Source organism: Arvicola amphibius, chromosome 4 (assembly GCF_903992535.2).
Source record: "Arvicola amphibius chromosome 4, mArvAmp1.2, whole genome shotgun sequence".
Lineage (NCBI taxonomy): Eukaryota > Metazoa > Chordata > Mammalia > Rodentia > Cricetidae > Arvicola > Arvicola amphibius.
This window is the reverse complement of record NC_052050.1, coordinates 100,104,885-100,120,968: the sequence shown is the minus strand read 5'-3', so window position 1 is coordinate 100,120,968 and position 16,084 is coordinate 100,104,885. Positions and strand designations below refer to the sequence as shown.

At 46.1% G+C, this 16,084-nt stretch overlaps 1 protein-coding gene across 4 annotated transcripts in view; it reads right to left on the bottom strand.

Moving 5' to 3' along the window:
* Snx29 (sorting nexin 29) overlaps positions 1–16,084 on the bottom strand; it is a 428,110-nt gene that overhangs the window by 128,134 nt on the left and 283,892 nt on the right. For all 4 annotated transcript variants that reach the window (XR_005285098.1, XM_038327322.1, XM_038327324.1 and 1 more), the window contains one exon: positions 3,847–3,963. Coding sequence is in view for 3 of the 4 variants with exons in the window: in XM_038327322.1 (XP_038183250.1) it covers positions 3,847–3,963 (117 nt within the window). In the remaining variant the exon portion in view is untranslated. The remainder of the gene's footprint in view (positions 1–3,846; positions 3,964–16,084) is intronic.

Sequence of the window (16,084 nt, the reverse complement as noted above, 5' to 3'; positions counted from 1 at the left end):
AAAACAGTGGCATTCACTCATTCGCACATTTGCCAAGTGCCTACTTGGGGGACAAATCAATGATGAATTAATGGGAATCTTGTTAGGATGGGAAGGGAGAGACATGCAGAAACATTGAAGGCAAATCTACCTATGTGTTGGCACATAGGTTAAAGTTCCCTGAAGAAGAAAGAGACAGACATGGTGGAGTCCAAAGCCTTCCAGTGAAAGGAGACAGCAGAGGCAGAGGCAGAGGCCCAGGTCTGAGGAGGAGGGTGGTGAGCATGACGGAAATGCAGGGGACCCTAAACCCTTTGCACGGAGGTGATACATCTGTAAAAGAGGGTGAGTTTCCTAGGGACATTCACTAGGATACAGGATTCTACTGTATCCTGGCCTCTTGCAGAGTGCTAGCCTCTGGATTTTTCAGAACCATCCTGCAGCAGCTGGAGGAAGGACTTCCCAGCACCCCACAACCCTGCACGGCAAGAGCTCTGAGCCTGTCTGGGCAAGCAGCTGCCAAATGGCCTTTTCATCTGGTCGCAGGACCTCACAAGGATGCCCTTCTACCACCGCTGCAAAAACAAAAAGGAGAAACTTCAAAATCTTTCAGCAAGTCTGGCCATCTAGACTATGGGATACCCACCCCAGGGAGCACAAGTCTGCTCTTAAATAGATCAGTGGGTAAAGCCACATGGAAACATCTCTCAGGTGCTTTGTCACATGCAGAGAAGTGAAACACAGACCATTGCAGCAGACGAGCAGTTGATGAAATGTGCACGGTTGCTCAGGGGTCTTGGAGAGATAAACCCAACCGGAAACTTCCTGCTCGTGGGTCCCAAAACGAGGGTGCCGGGCAGAGGGGAAGGTCTAGAGATTTTCCTTTCTCTACTTCTTAATGAATTCCTCATAAATTACCGACTGTGTGTGTGTGTGTGTGTGTGTGTGTGTGTGTACATGTGCACTGCACATTCATGTATGTATGAGAGAGAAGATCAGAATTCAGTGACAGGGATTTTCCTAAGTTTGTATGTATTTAAACCTGGAACTTATTGACTGGCATCGTCTCTGTGTCCCCACAGCTAGATTCCAGACACAAGCTGCCACATCTGCTTTTTATATGGCTGTAGAGATCAGAACCTCCTGCTTGCATATCAAGACTGTGAAATAGCCTGCAGGCTCATGTGTGGAAGCACTTGGTCACTGGCTATTTGCGGAGGTTGTGGGACTAGATGGAGTTTAAGCAGGAGAAAGTAGGTGACTGGGTGTGGGTGGGAGCCTCTCTCCTTCCTGACCATCCATGCCACGTAAGCAGCCATTTCAAACTCACTACCACAGTCACAAACCTCTCCTGTGCCACCATAATGGATCATGTCCCCTTGACCTGTGAGCCAATAAATCTTTGCTCCTTTTGGTTGATTCATCCAAGTTCTTTTTAGATTTATTTTAATTTATATGAGTGTTTGCATATAGTACGTGTAAGTGCACTATATGCATGTCTGGTGTGTTCAAAGATCAAAAGGCATCGGGTTCCCTGGACCTGGAGCTACAGATGTTTGTAGCCACCATGTGGGTGTTGGGAACATAATCTGGGTCCTCTGCAAGAACAAGTGCTGGTAACCACTGAGCAATCGCCCTAGCCCGTTCCCTGGTAACATAAAAAGCAACCCATATCGTAAAATAAGACTTTTTGTACAAATCTAAAAAGGTTGGCATTTTTAACTAATAAATAAAACCCATTCTCTAAAGCCAGACTTAGCTCTGCCGCTTCGCACTGAGGACACTGGGTAAGCCATTTAAATCACTTCTAAGCCTGTTTCTTCTTCTGTTGGATGAGGGGCAAAACTGGTAACAGTTAGGTAGGGAGGGAATGAAAACAAGACACTCATGCTTAAAGGCAGCACATCACACGTGGACAGTGACAACTGCTCAGTCGCTGCCAGCTTCACTACCTGTACAGGAGGCTAACAGTCTTCATCCTTCACATGAGAATGAGACAGAAGCTGCTCTGTAATAGCAGCCACATCGACAGTGGACACCTAATGCTCTTCCAGCACGAAGTCCACTACCCGGGTTCAGACTGACCCTTTGCTAAAAGGAGCCACTGCTCATTTCCTGCCTGCCCATGTCCTCTCTCCAGTCAGCCCTGAAAGTCTGGAACACTCAGAGCTAGCCACGGAAGTAGGATCACCAAGAAGACCTGCCCTGTTCACAGGAGACAGGGTCAGCGTCTGGGCATCTGCACTCACCACCCACTGTCTTTCCTTGGTCACAGGGCTGCAAAGGCATCAAGAGGAGGAGCCACTGACCTGAGGGCAAAGCAAGGTGACTGGCCTAGGGGATAACAACAGATGGCTCTGCCATCACCAAGAGAGACAGCAGAGTTTGTGGGATCTGACAGGAAACAGTTAAGCAGAGCTACGCCATCAGTGAAATGAGACTGATCCCAAGCATCCGGACCAAACGCTTAAGGACAACAGAGACAGGAGGAGCGTGCAGGCAGCTCGGCCCAGAGACGTCATCAAGTAAACTCAGCCAGTGCTCTCCGTAAACCAACTGCAGGGGAAAGAGAGACAAGGAGGACCCAACAGGCAGTCCCCAAAGACAACACGGTGGATGGGGAAGGCTGACAGAAGAAAGGGTTAACATTTTATTTCCGGTAGAGAGGATGACCAGTCTCCAGAGATAAACGGCTAGCATGTCTGCACAACACTACTGAAATGTCTGCCTAAAATGGTTGGGATCATTTAGCTATATCTTACCATCACTGTTATGTTATGAGAAAGAAACCTAAGAGACAATCAATAAATTACAATGTCTGAGCCTCATGTGTATCACAGATTTTAAAATTGAGACAGTTGGACGTTTGAACACTAATATTTGCTGCAGTAAAGGATTTAGTGGAGGTAAGGAGTAAGAAGGGTATGACATTTGTATTTTTACTTTTAGACGTATATAGTGATGTCCAAAGATTAACTAGTACTTAGTATTTGACTCCCATACACAGAAGAGGAAAGAGGACATGGTAAATTGAAATGGAACTGGCTACGGCTGGTGAAAGTTGAGCCTGTGGAACGAACACTTGAGAGTACATACCACTTACCTGCTGATCCTTGGAACGCAGAGTTCTGCACGGAAAGATTTTTAAATGAAAATGATGTTATGATGTGCACGCATGGAAGGACCAGTATCCAAATTCCTACATCACAGCCCATAATGATATGATACAGGAAACAAGTGAATGTCTAAAGGGCATGACTGATGATAGGCTGTGTTTCATCAGAAACAGAATGATGGGCCCAAGGAAATGACCCAATGAGCAGTTCTCAACCAGGGGTGCCTGAGGGAGATGAAATCACTACCTCCTATGGAGTGGAAAGCAGGAAGTCCAGAATTCCCAGGTTGGCCCCACAACAACCAATTACAAGAATATCAACAGAGTGGGTGAAAAGGCCTATAACTCAGCCTATACGAGATGCTCCTCAAACCAAACTACTGAACAAAATCAAGCAAAAAGAAGCAACAAAGAGATCTATCTGTACCAGCAGACCACATGGGTACAAGACACAAAACCAACCCTGCTTCCTGACTGGAAATCTGTCCAAATGGCAGATCTGTGGAGGGAGCATGGCATGTTTCTTCTGCCCAGCACACGTGGACATGGAGGGCTGGAAAGAGTATAGTCTACACAGTGCGCAGGACGACCTCTTTCATTCCGTGCCTGCACCTTCCTGAGTCACTGACACCATCAGGAATGAACGGACGCAGCAGTAAGACTTGAGTCACAGAGGCCTGGTGCCCATAGCGAGGGCAGGCAGAGGCAGATGGCAGGACAAGGACCTGCCTGGTGGGGTGGAGAGCACTTACAGGACCTCGGAGGTCGATCAGCTCTTGCCTCATCTGGGACACCAGGGCTTCTTTGGCCACCAGGGCCCGGTGTAGTCGCTCGTTGAACTCAATCAGCTCCCCATGCATCTCAGCCACCTGAAACAGACAGGAAGGACACTGTCAGGCCCAGGAGCACCCTTGTCCACGCTGAGCTCCTGTTTCTCTGCAGCCTCTTTCCTGGCAGGCTGCAGCAAGACGTCAGCTGGAGACCAAAGCGTGGTGTACCCAGCAGCATGTGAACTGGGTGAGCTTATGGTCCAAAGATGACAGTGCTGGACTGTTTCCAAACCTTAACAACACTTTTCCACCAAGGGCTGGTTTGTTTTGTAGTCAGAGTTATGATTGTCAAGAAAGTCTCTGCTTTCTGGGCCGGAGGTGTAGCTCAGTGGCAGAGTGACTGCCTATCATCCATTAGACCCTAGGCTCAACACTAGCAGTGCAAAGATAAATTAATAATTATGATGCCCCAGCTAGAGGTGCAATGGAATACATGCCATTCTGCTCACTGAGTCCTTGGTTTCAAGTGAGAAAAGGGAAACAGGTTCTTTCTTAACCATGGTGACACACAGCAGCACCACTGTAACCATGGTGACACACACTCAGCAGCACCACTGTAACCACGGTGACACACACTCAGCAGCACCCTGTAACCACCTTCACACACACTCAGCAGCACCACTGCCTCCACAGTGACACACACAGCAGCACCGCTGTAACCATGGTGACACAGCAGTACCACTGTAACCATGGTGACACACTCAGCAGCACCGCTGTAACCACGGTGACACACACTCAGCAGCACCGCTGTAACCACGGTGACACACACTCAGCAGCACCACTGTTGCAGCCACCATTGTCTCCAAATCAGAACAAATCTTTTCCATGCTCTCTGTGAGCTTCTTAGCAAAAGCTCTGAGGGGCTTGTGTATTAGTCCCACCTTCCAGAGAGAGAACTAGCACTCAGGAGCTTCAAGGACCTGTTCTAGGCTGTGAAGGAGGGAACATCAGAGCTCTACCGCATGCTAGGATCTTACAACTACACCAGCCCCCACATGCAGCTGGCCAAAACGCTGTCCGTGAGCCCTGCAGGTGATGGAGGAGGGTCATCTGCCTATGTGTTACTTTCATTGGTTAATAAAGAAACTGCCTTGGCCCTTTAATAGGACAGAAAATTAGGTAGGCCGAGATGGACAGAACAGAATTGTGGGAGAAAGAAAGCAGAGTCAGGCAGACGCCTCAGGCAGACGCCATAGCTCTTCTCTCCGAGATGGACGCAGGCTAAGATCCTTCCCAGTAAGACACCACCTCGTGGTGCTACACAGATTACTAAATATGGGTTAAAGCAAGATATGAGAATTAGCCAATAAGAGGCTGAAACTAATGAGCCAGGCAGTGTTTAAATGAATACAGTTTCCGTGTAATTATTTCGGGTGTAAAGCTAGCCGGGTGGCGGGAAGCAGCCCACTGCCTCACTACTACATGCAGGAAGACCCCTGTGCACGCAGCCTCACTCAGCCTGGCTGCTGCCTCCTAACAGAGTCCTCCCGAACCCTGAACTCACATAGCATTTACTACCTGCTTAGATACATATAATAACACCAGGCTATTTGACACAAGAATCCAACATGATATATAAGATACTGCCAGAGTACCAGAGGAGGAAAGGACATAGGCAGATGCTTCCATGGAGGGCTGGGAGGACACTATCCTGAGTCTCACCTCAGGGAGCAAAAGGAAGCTCCACTACTTATGACAAAGGTAAAATATAAAGCAGTCTGAAATCCAAGGAGGTTTCTTGCCATTCTTTCTGCTTTCTTATGTAAGCTTCTTAGTAATGAGCATTCTTCCATTCATCAGAGAGAAAGGAAGGCATTCTTTAACTAAGTCTGCTAAGGAGTTGAAATGCCAAGAGACACATGACCATGCAGTCAGTGAGCCTTCCCAGGCTTCATCCTTCCTTTTCCTGAGTGATCCACGATGGAGCTAATTTTCAGTATGTATGCATGCATGCCTGTATGTATATATGTATATCCATTGACTCGTTGACAATTCTACACATAGAACACATTCTGTTCATCTGATGCTTCCATCTACTTGCTCTGGGGATTCCTTCTTTATGGTGTCCTATATCCCCAATGTACCAATCTCACCAAGGATATGAAACGTTAGTTAAGTCCAATGGCACCAAAGACGCCTTAAGAGAAAGCACAGACAAAGTGGGGGGCCACTGCGCCTTTCAGCATCCCTGTGCTTGCAGAAACCAAAGATCAGTTCTCCCCACTTGTTCCTCACAAAACTTCAGTTATCTCACATTCAACACACATACACAGTATCACCAACAACACCTGAAGACCCTCCCCATGGAGGTCATGTGAACTTCCAGTCTTCCTCAAGACAAGCAGGAAGTCCACAGCTGCTGCCTCAGTGCTGATGGGCCCGCTAATGTGCTCCCACAAAATGTGGGCTTCAAACAGGTGCTGCAGCCATTTCCTCCTGCAAGGAGGAGTTTCACGGTTTTGTTGGGTTTATTGTAGGAGTCAGTGCTACAACACTATTCCACAAACGCTTACAGTATCAAACCACCAGGACTCCAGCGTGTTCATTATAAGCTGTCAAAACCCTGACCCCCTTTTGTGCCACAACCATGATTGACCAGACCTGACAACGCTTGCCAATGGGACCAAGGACACAACACTTGACTGGAATAATCTCACCGTGAAGCTAGGTCTTCATTGCTACCAGGCTGATTTCACTTGGAGTTTTAGAGAGCATATTCCTACACACAAGCACTCAGACAGCTCGCATTCTGTGCGGGCCATGTGAGCTCCCTGCTTCTCAAATAACTCTTCCCAACCCCAAATACAACAAGAAACAACATCAGAACTCAGAGGACCTCAGAAGAGAGATGAGTCACAAACAGACCACACTGTCACAAGACTAACAGCGGGCCATGAAATCACCATCTTCTGTACCTGTGGCTGGGGGACGGCACTTTCTTTACCACAGACCAATGGAACTACAAGACTGGGCTTAAGAGAACAGATGCCCTCCAACCCACTCCCCACAAGCTGACACCATGTCCTTCTCATGGACACATCACCTTCTCACCTGCTCTCGGAGACACCAGTGTCCAGCCCCACGATAAAGTCCACACTCTCTCCCTCACTCCACTTCTCACTCTTACTCCTTGTAACATGGCTGGGCCTGACAGTCATGCCGAGCTGTAGGAAGTCACCCTACAGACAGAGAGAGGGGCCTACGCACCTGAGGCCAAGCATCGCAAAACTGAGATGCAGACGCTCAGTTAATTGGCCACAGTGAAGATGTGAGGTGATGCCAGCTCACAGAATGGCAGTAGGACTGAGGCAGGGTAAACACCCAGTGAGACCCTTCACATGACAGGTCAAGAGACATGGAGGAGGGGCCAGAGAAGAAGGCCCAGAGAAGTCAAATGGGAGAATGCCACAGAAGGAATTGGAACAGCACTCTGGAGGCTAAAGGCTTCTCAAAGCGAGACTGCCGTATTGTTAACTGGCTGCTGGCATCATGGTAAGCGCTGAGGTAGGATGGCAGAAGGGACACATAACTGTCTCCTTTGGCCAGATGAATCATGGTTGTGTTTTGAAGGAAAGATGAGAGCTTCCTGGAAGATGATACTTTCAGAGCGTCGGCAAGCTGAGTGTTTCCTCAAGCTGGAGCATCAGGACAACGACCTTCAAATACAATGGATCTGGGGCTATGAGAGAGCTTTTAAATTTGTGAGGATCCCAGAGTTACCATAATTGCCTTCCAAATCACAAAGGGTTATAAATGTGATAAAAATGCCTCTGGCATTTCCTTTCATACTAGAATGTTCTCTATCTAGTCCCATTCAAGTAAATCATGCTTACCTCCTTCAGGTAACAAAAGAGGCCTCTTGATTAAGAAAGAACAAGACAAGCCCCAGATTTCAGCAGCAACTGAAGCTCTTCTCATAAGAAGCTTATGCTCAGATGCCTCGGAATCTATCTATGAGGTAGGATTCGCTCTGCCTTCTGGGCCTGTCTGTGGTAGCTGCTGGGAGAGCCCTCGATTTCTCCATGAAGAGTGTATGGCACTTGTCTACTTAAAAACCCAGCCAGTACTAGCTACCCTATCATAGGCATACACACAGCTTCTTAGAGACTACAGGAGTCCATTGGGCCTTCCAACAGGGTGCAACCATTCCTTATAGATAAGCTGCCAGGGTCAGTTGAGGCAGAGCAGAGACATAAACCCACATTTCGGCAGCCTTAGCAGTAATCTGTGTCCAAATCTGCAGTGTAGTCAGAAGCCAATCTCTTTTGTGGTAAGGAAGGTAGGTTTTTCCTGCATGGACCCAGCTGATCATAGTTACCTGGTAGGTACCATTCTGAGAAATGCAGAATTATGACCTCTAAAAATCCCATTTGAAATGGGGGGACCTAGCATGAGCTTTACAGTTTACCTGGCAAACAGAGGCCTCTGAAACACAGGTGTCAATAACTGTCACTACCCTGTCTGAACTGCTGCCACCAAGGCCCCAGTGTTGACCCTCACGCTTAATGATACAGCCATGCAGGGAATCACAAGCCAGACTCATGAAAAGGTGACAAACAGTCTCTCTTTTCAGCCAAGAAGACACCAATTCCTGCCAGTGAACAATGTCCAAGAACCCAGAAACAGTATTAAAACAGCAGTTAATGCTGATATCTTCCTCATGGTTTCTGGAAAAAAAAAAAAAAAGAAATCGAAAGACAGCAACCAGGGTACAGTCCTGCTCTGAGTTCAGGGCCATTGCCTCAAAAGAATGCAAGATGTTCCATGCAGCCACAATAGGCACAGAACCATCTTCCCAGACTGCTGGGACAGCCCATAGCACAGCAGATTCCAATTCCCACAGCTCCAATCTAGAGCCACCTGTCCCCTCCCTAGCTGTGACCTTGGGCAGTTTACTTTCTCCTCATTAGGGGTCAGTTTCTCATCTATAAAACAGGGGAAATAACACAAACCTCAGAAGTCCTGAAAGGTGTTAATCAGTTAATGTTCCAGAAAGCTACGGGGCATGTGGTGGGGGCTTCATAACTGCCGACTGTTGCCACCATCAGACAGACATCCAGCAGTGTCAGCCAGCAATACGCTGGCTCTGTAGAACCAATGCCCTCAATCTCTCAGGTCTGCTCTTTTCCTCCATCCACTGCAAAACCATGCTTCAACCTGGGCAAGCACCATAGCACCCTCTGACCCCAAGCCCCCAGCTGATGCATGGTGCTTAAACAGAACCTGAAAGATGCTTAATATATATTCTGTGGAGCCTTTAATCTTTAGCATGAGTTAAATGAATGGGCCTTGATGTGAGATTCCCCTCTGTATGCTGTGACTATCATTGGTTAATAAAGGAACTGCTTTGGGCCTATAGCAGAGCTATAGGGGAACAGAGCTAGGATGGGAAAACTAAACTGAATGCTGGAAGAAGGAAGGCGGAGTCAGAGAGAAGCCATGTAGCCCTGCCAGAGACAGATGCTGGAACTTTAGCTGGTAAGCCACAGCCACGCAGCAATACACAGATTAACAGAAATGGGTTAAATTAAGATGTAAGAGTTAGCCAATAAGAAGCTAGAGCTAATGGACCAAGCAGTGATTTAATTAACACAGTTTCTGTGTGATTATCTCAGGGCTAAGTGGCCGGGAACTAACTAGCGGCCTCCTCCTACAGGGCCTGTCAGCTGCTGGGTGGATGAGCCAGTTAAAGGACGGCATGGTGCTGGACCTGGCTGAGGCAGATACCCAGAGAGCATTTACAATCTGATGGTAGTCCTGCCTCTCCCCTCCTCCTCCTCCACCACTGCTCCTCAGGCTGGAAAAGGCTTTCTGTGCTAGGAAGGAGGTGAGGCCCCACAGAGCTGCCAACCATCCTAGGATCCTTAGAAATCAATAGCTGCCCTTTGTGAGCAAGCCTAGAACAGTTGGCAGCGGTTTCAAAAGAGAGTCCAGACAAGGCTTTTAAAGTAATTCTTGACCCATTTTCACAGGACTGGCTGAATGTGGTGTTTTATGCTTGTAATGGGTCCTAATTACCACTATTGTGTGGAACCAGGTAAAGTTTGTGCTGAATTAACAGAGGGGTGCCCCCTTTCCCTCCACTGGCCCTCCTATAACTCTTCCAGTGAGAATACACTTTGCAGGGCTTAGAGTCATCAGAAGCAATCACAAGTAAGGCCCATATGGCTGGGCGACAACTGTGCTCTGTATCAGGGCTGTGAACAGACAGGGAGGTGTGCTGTCTACTTTGTGTGATGGCTCGCTACCCAGCCCTACTCGTGTATCCTATGGCAGTTTTATGTGACACAATCATGGTCTTGGTGTCTGCTATTGCAGCAATCCCTTTATGGCCAGAGACTTCAGTTCTCTGCCTTGTAAAATAGGAGCAGCACTAGCACCGGCTATAATGTCTGAGACCTCAGAACCCGGGCGCCAGGGACCACTACCTAAGAATTTCTTATGCTCACAACAGCCTCTGTTGAGCCTGTCATGCTCAACATAGAGTGAATGGTACAAAACCAGCAGCTTTTATTACTGAGGGGTCTCTTAGGAGAGGATGGATGGATAGACGGACAGACAGACAAACGGACAGATGGCGGACAGGCAGGCGGGTGGGTGGGTGGGTGGGTGGGTGGGTGGGTGGATAAAGCTCAGAAATAAACTGCAATTTGAGTAGAGCTTTGCTAAGTGGGGAAGGCTGCAGAGAGATACATAGATGATGGGGGGATGCAGGGCCCCTCTGACCTGGTTGGCAGCAGCCCTCACCTTAACTGGAACGTACCCTACTCCTCCTCCTACTTGCCACCTCATTGCTTCAGTATCAGCCCAGGGAAATTAACAGGAAACTATTAAAGGACTTCTAAACTTTGAATCATGGGGATGTTTGAAAAGGGTATGCCCAGTTGTCAGAGCTGCCTGGCTCCAGTCCCCTCCAACGCAAGGCTGAGCCCATCCTCGCCCCTGTTACTCTGAGGCCAACTGCTGACACATTTCATCATATTTGTCAATGCTGTCTAAAGACTTTAAGCAGAGGAGGGACTTGAACATCCAGTGTGGGCTTTAGGAAGCAGCCACGCTGTTCTCTCTTCGGCATCTACATTCTAGATTCATTTTAACAGGTGTGGGAACAAGTTCACAGAGGCAGACCGAGAACATCTTCACATCAACCCTCTTGAAGGGCAGTGTGCTCCATCCTGGGACCATCTCGTCATTCACATATTCAGCTACAAATTCATGAGTCTTCATTCAAAAAACATCTACTAAGTCAGTGTATGCTAAGTGTTGGTCTGGGCATCAGTTGATCAGAACCTAACTTGGAGTACTGGCATACAATGTGGCCAAGGGCACGGCAGAAGTTCTGAGACCTCTGGAAGCACTGCAAAGAGGTACCCACCTAGCATGGATTCATGGGAAGGGTCCAGGGGAAGTGACAATAAGCTGAGGTTTGAGAGCAGGACAAGGGCTGCCCTATAGACATAAATTTAAAACTCCACAGCACTCCCCAGCATGCCTCCTACCCACTCCCATCCCATCAGGCATGGACTCCAGCCGGCTAATCAGGTTTTAAGCCAGGTAAAGGATGACTTCAGAGCAGCCAGACCCAAGGACAGCTGATTATTTTCCAGGGAATGAGTTGCCAGGCTTGCATGTTACATAAGATACTCCTGGGTTCCAAGGCTTCTCCAGAAAATATTTCACCCTCGAGTGCTGCTTCCACATTAATTTTGCAGGATGCTGGAAAGCTCTGGCTCTTTATAAAAAGAAGCAAACTTTAAATTATGTGGCTCTTTGTCAGATTAGACCGTCTTCCAGAAATCAGCAGAGGCTGCTGTGCATTTTCAATCATATTCCTTTGGAAGAAATAACAGAGGCCTCCTGAATATTTCAACCATGGCTCAATAAATTAGGTCTAAATTTCAAAGGAGGGACAGTAAATGAAACACATTAACTTTTATGAATATCAAAACTGCTTTTCTCCCTTGAGATCCCCATTCTCATACTAAACAATGCTCACATAAACCTGACAGGAACCCACTAAGGGGAACAAGGCCTCACCCCTGCAGGGGAGGGGCAGGTCTATTTGTGTATGGTGTCATTTGTGAATACAAGCACCTGTATGTAAGAGCAGGGGTGCACACCACACTAGAGTATAAGCCATGGCATGGGACACTGCTTCAGAGATTACCTGGAAGACTATCTGACAGTCACATGCTGTGTGCCTTGATTTCAACACCCACCTGATGGCACCATGTGCACGGTTAGGTGGCAGAGCTATTGTTAGCATTAAGTGAGCTCATGCTGAACTAACGCTCCAGAGACGGGAGCACAATTCCCCTTCTACAGCTCTAGTGCAGGCAACAGCCACATTTCTCAGTTCCTCAGGCTCTATGATCCTCACATGGGAAAGACAAGATGGGATTGTTTCACAAAGAGACAACATGGGTCTAAGGGTAGATGCCTGGGTCTGAATCTTGGACCATGTGCAGACCGTGTCCTGTATCCAAGAGCAGCTGTTATGTCTGTGTGTGGACACAAGGCATTTAATGAACATGTACAGTGTTAGAACATGGTCCAAGAATGGAGTCAGCTGAGCAGAGATTTCGGAGAGCTTGTAAGAACAAGAGTCTTGTGACCTCAGTTTCTTCAAAACACAGAATTGTTCTTGGAATGTGTTTTCATGCTTCTCCCAGATAGGAGGGAGTCCATTTCAGCTGTTGTTATTTAATGCCTCTATAGAAAAACATGCTTTTGTCATGTGCAGTCTGTCCTTGTGACTGTACACTTCACTCGGGTGACTCTTCTTTACCCTCAGAGGACACACTGTCTGATGCTTTGAATGAGCATTTATTTTCAGGCTCCCTTCTCCCAGGCCCAACTGCCAGTTAGAGTGGTAAACAAGCTCTCCCACAAACCACTCCCCTGAAGTCAGCTATGAGGTAGACCCTCCCATGATGTGGGAGAGTCTTCTGTTTGTGTTGATTTCATTGGTTAATAAAGAAACTGCCTTGGCCCATTTAATAGGCCAGCCTTTAGGTAGGTGGAGTAGACAGAACATAATGCTGGGAAGAAGGGAAGTGAGGCAGATACTTCAGGCAGATGCCATGGCTCTCCTCTCCGAGATGGATGCAGGTTAAGATCTCTCCTGGTAAACCACTCTTCATGGTGCTACACAGATTACTAAATATGGGTTAAAGCAAGATGTGAGAATTAGTCAATAAGAGGCTAGAACTAATGGGCCAGGCAGTATTTAACAGAATACAATTTGTGTGTTGTTATTTCCGGTGCTAAGCTAGCTATGCGGGAGCCAGGAGGGATGAAAAACAGGCCTGCCCGCAGCTCCTTCTATACTCCCAGAAGGAGGTTAGGTGAGCATACGGGGCCAGAAACCAGGAAAGGCTGTGCCTTATGGTGAGCTTGTGCATCATTTTTAAAGAAGGATCACAAGTGTAATTCCTGATTCCCAGAAGGAACTTTAGAGGATGAAGTGAAGACCAAGTCCAAAAGAATAATGAAAGGCATAAAAACAAGCAGGAAAGATCTCTGACCCACTCTGGGTCACTTAGTTATTAATTTGGACTGTCATTAAAATGCTTAAGGAAGAGTCTAAGTAGGACTGTAATTATGAGAAAGATATGGCTAATTTCTTGCATGAATATAAACTGAATGATCAAACATTAAAATGGGTAAAAGAGGCAAAAAGGATGCATACATGCATACACACACACACACACACACACACACACACACACCCACACCCACACTGTTCAGGCAAAAATTGATGATGGTTCCCTTAGCTTCCTTACTGGAGCCCCTTTAAATATGTATCCTCCATTGCCTGAAAATGACCCTGGGGTATGAGGTGACGAATTTGATAATCAATTTGAATTCTCTCCAGTTTTTGATGAGGACTTAGGAGAGCCTATGAAAAAGCTAACTTTACAACCTAGACGAACTAGGGCACAGCAGGGAAATGGATTCGTTTAGCAATTCCTTCCTGGTCTCATGAGCTGTGCTTGGTATTTCCAGTGAAATTTCAACAAAATCAAAATGTTTATATGCACTAACCAACCCAATTAAAACTCTAGAAGGAAAAGCGACATTGGACAGCCCTTGCATATTATCTTGAGAGGCAAGAAAAGAACTACAGCTATTTGAAGCCAGACTAAAAGAAGCATTTGTGTATCATGTGGATCCTTCACAGCCTTTAAAGGTACTTATTTTCCCCCACAAAATTGTCTCCTACAATATCATGGCACAAGAGGATAAACCTTTAAAATGGATTTATTTACACCACAAGGGTTATAAAATGTTGTTTACCTTACTCTTCTTGCTCAATTAGTAAATCAGGAGAGAACCTGATGTCAACAGTTATATGGATCTGATCCTTGCTATATTCTATTAACTGCCCTTAACTAATTTTACTTTTAGAGTGTTAGAGAACTCTATGAACTCTCAAATTTCACTCACAGATTACTATGGAAGGATAGGAAATCATTATCCAACTGTTATGTTATGGGATTTTCTCATACAAACTGAATTTGTGATTATAGAAATTGTCCAACCTTCTCCCGTTCCACAGGCAGATACCTATTTTACTGATGGCTCAGCCAAGGGCACAGGAGAGACTCGCAGTCCAGTTACTCCTCTGTCTATTAACACTTCTGCTTCCTCAGCCCAACAGGTGGAGCTGGCTGTTTTGATTCCTCTATTACAGTTAATTCATAAACCCTTAAATATCATTTCAGATTCTGCTTATGTTGCAAAGGATTATTTCCAGCAAGACTCATATGTGCATATTCTAACATCTCTGGTTTTATTGCAGATAGAAAGAAGCAAGCTGATACATTAACCTGCCATATTTTAACTTCTCCAGAAGAAAACTGGAAGGGGTGTGCATCTGCCACTGCAGATGGATCCACTGAAAGAGTATGTATTCCTCTATGGCTCCTCCAGCCCAGCGCCATAAAGGATAATGGTGGAGGGTGAGAAGACTTCAGAAGTCACCAGAAAGATAGAAAACCTCCAAATAAAGGACAAAAGGCTATGTGGACCATATCACCAGAAGTCAAGCCCTGCCAAGTTCAGACTCTGTGCACCAAGAGAAAGGTTACTCTACTCTGTGTTTATGAATGGACCTTGGGACTATAAAGATTTATTCATCCATCTGGAGAATGAATTCATTAATTTTCCTTGGGATTTAAATTACTTCCTATTTATACAGGACATCACAACATTTGTATTCCTATTAAAGCCAAATATGGACTTATACTCTATAAGATGGCAAAACTACTAATCACGAGTCACTTTTCAAGCTATTCTCTAAATTTCTCTGATCAATAAAATAATGTAAACAGTAGTACTGGACATAGTTTGGATCCCTGATCTTGGTGGCAGAGTACTACACACAAGGCTTTCTAATATAATTTGCTTGTTTATAGGATATCCATACATCAAATGAAAACTATATTTATCTGCATCTCAAATAAAAACAACTATGGAAATACTGATATTAAAAAAATAAAAAATGAGGAGATGTCAGAACATGGTCCACGAATGGAGTCTGTGTGAAAAAACTTGGGTGCTTGTGAGAAAAATCCAAGAAAGCAAGAAAAGAGCCTGTGCCCTCAGTTTCTTCAAAAGCACAGATCTGCTCTTGGGTTGTGCTTCTATGTCCCTCCCGAGTCTAGCAGAGAAGAGTGAGTTTGCCTCCAATTATTCATTACAACTAGTTACTGTTATTTGCTTATCTGCCTCCATGGAAAACATGTCATTGTGTTGTGCAACTTGTCCTTGTGACTGTACAATTCACTCGGGTGATTCTTCTTAACCCTCAGAGTACTAACTGTCTAATGCATGAGACTTTAGTCCACGTTGGTTTTGGCTAAGTTCACCAAGGTTCTACTGCCTTTAGAGCAGGAAACAGAACAGCAAAAACAAAATTGACCTATAAGCATTTTTTAAATGCTAAAAATAGACGATCAACAGAACTACAAAGCTACTTCAACCATGGGCGATATATACCCAGTGATGATCTATCCCAGTAATGATCTACCCCCAGTGATGATCTACATCCAGTGATGATCTACCCCCAGTGATGATTTATACCCGGTGATGATCTACCCCCAGTGATGATTTATACCCGGTGATGATCTACCCCCAGTGATGATCTACCCCCAGT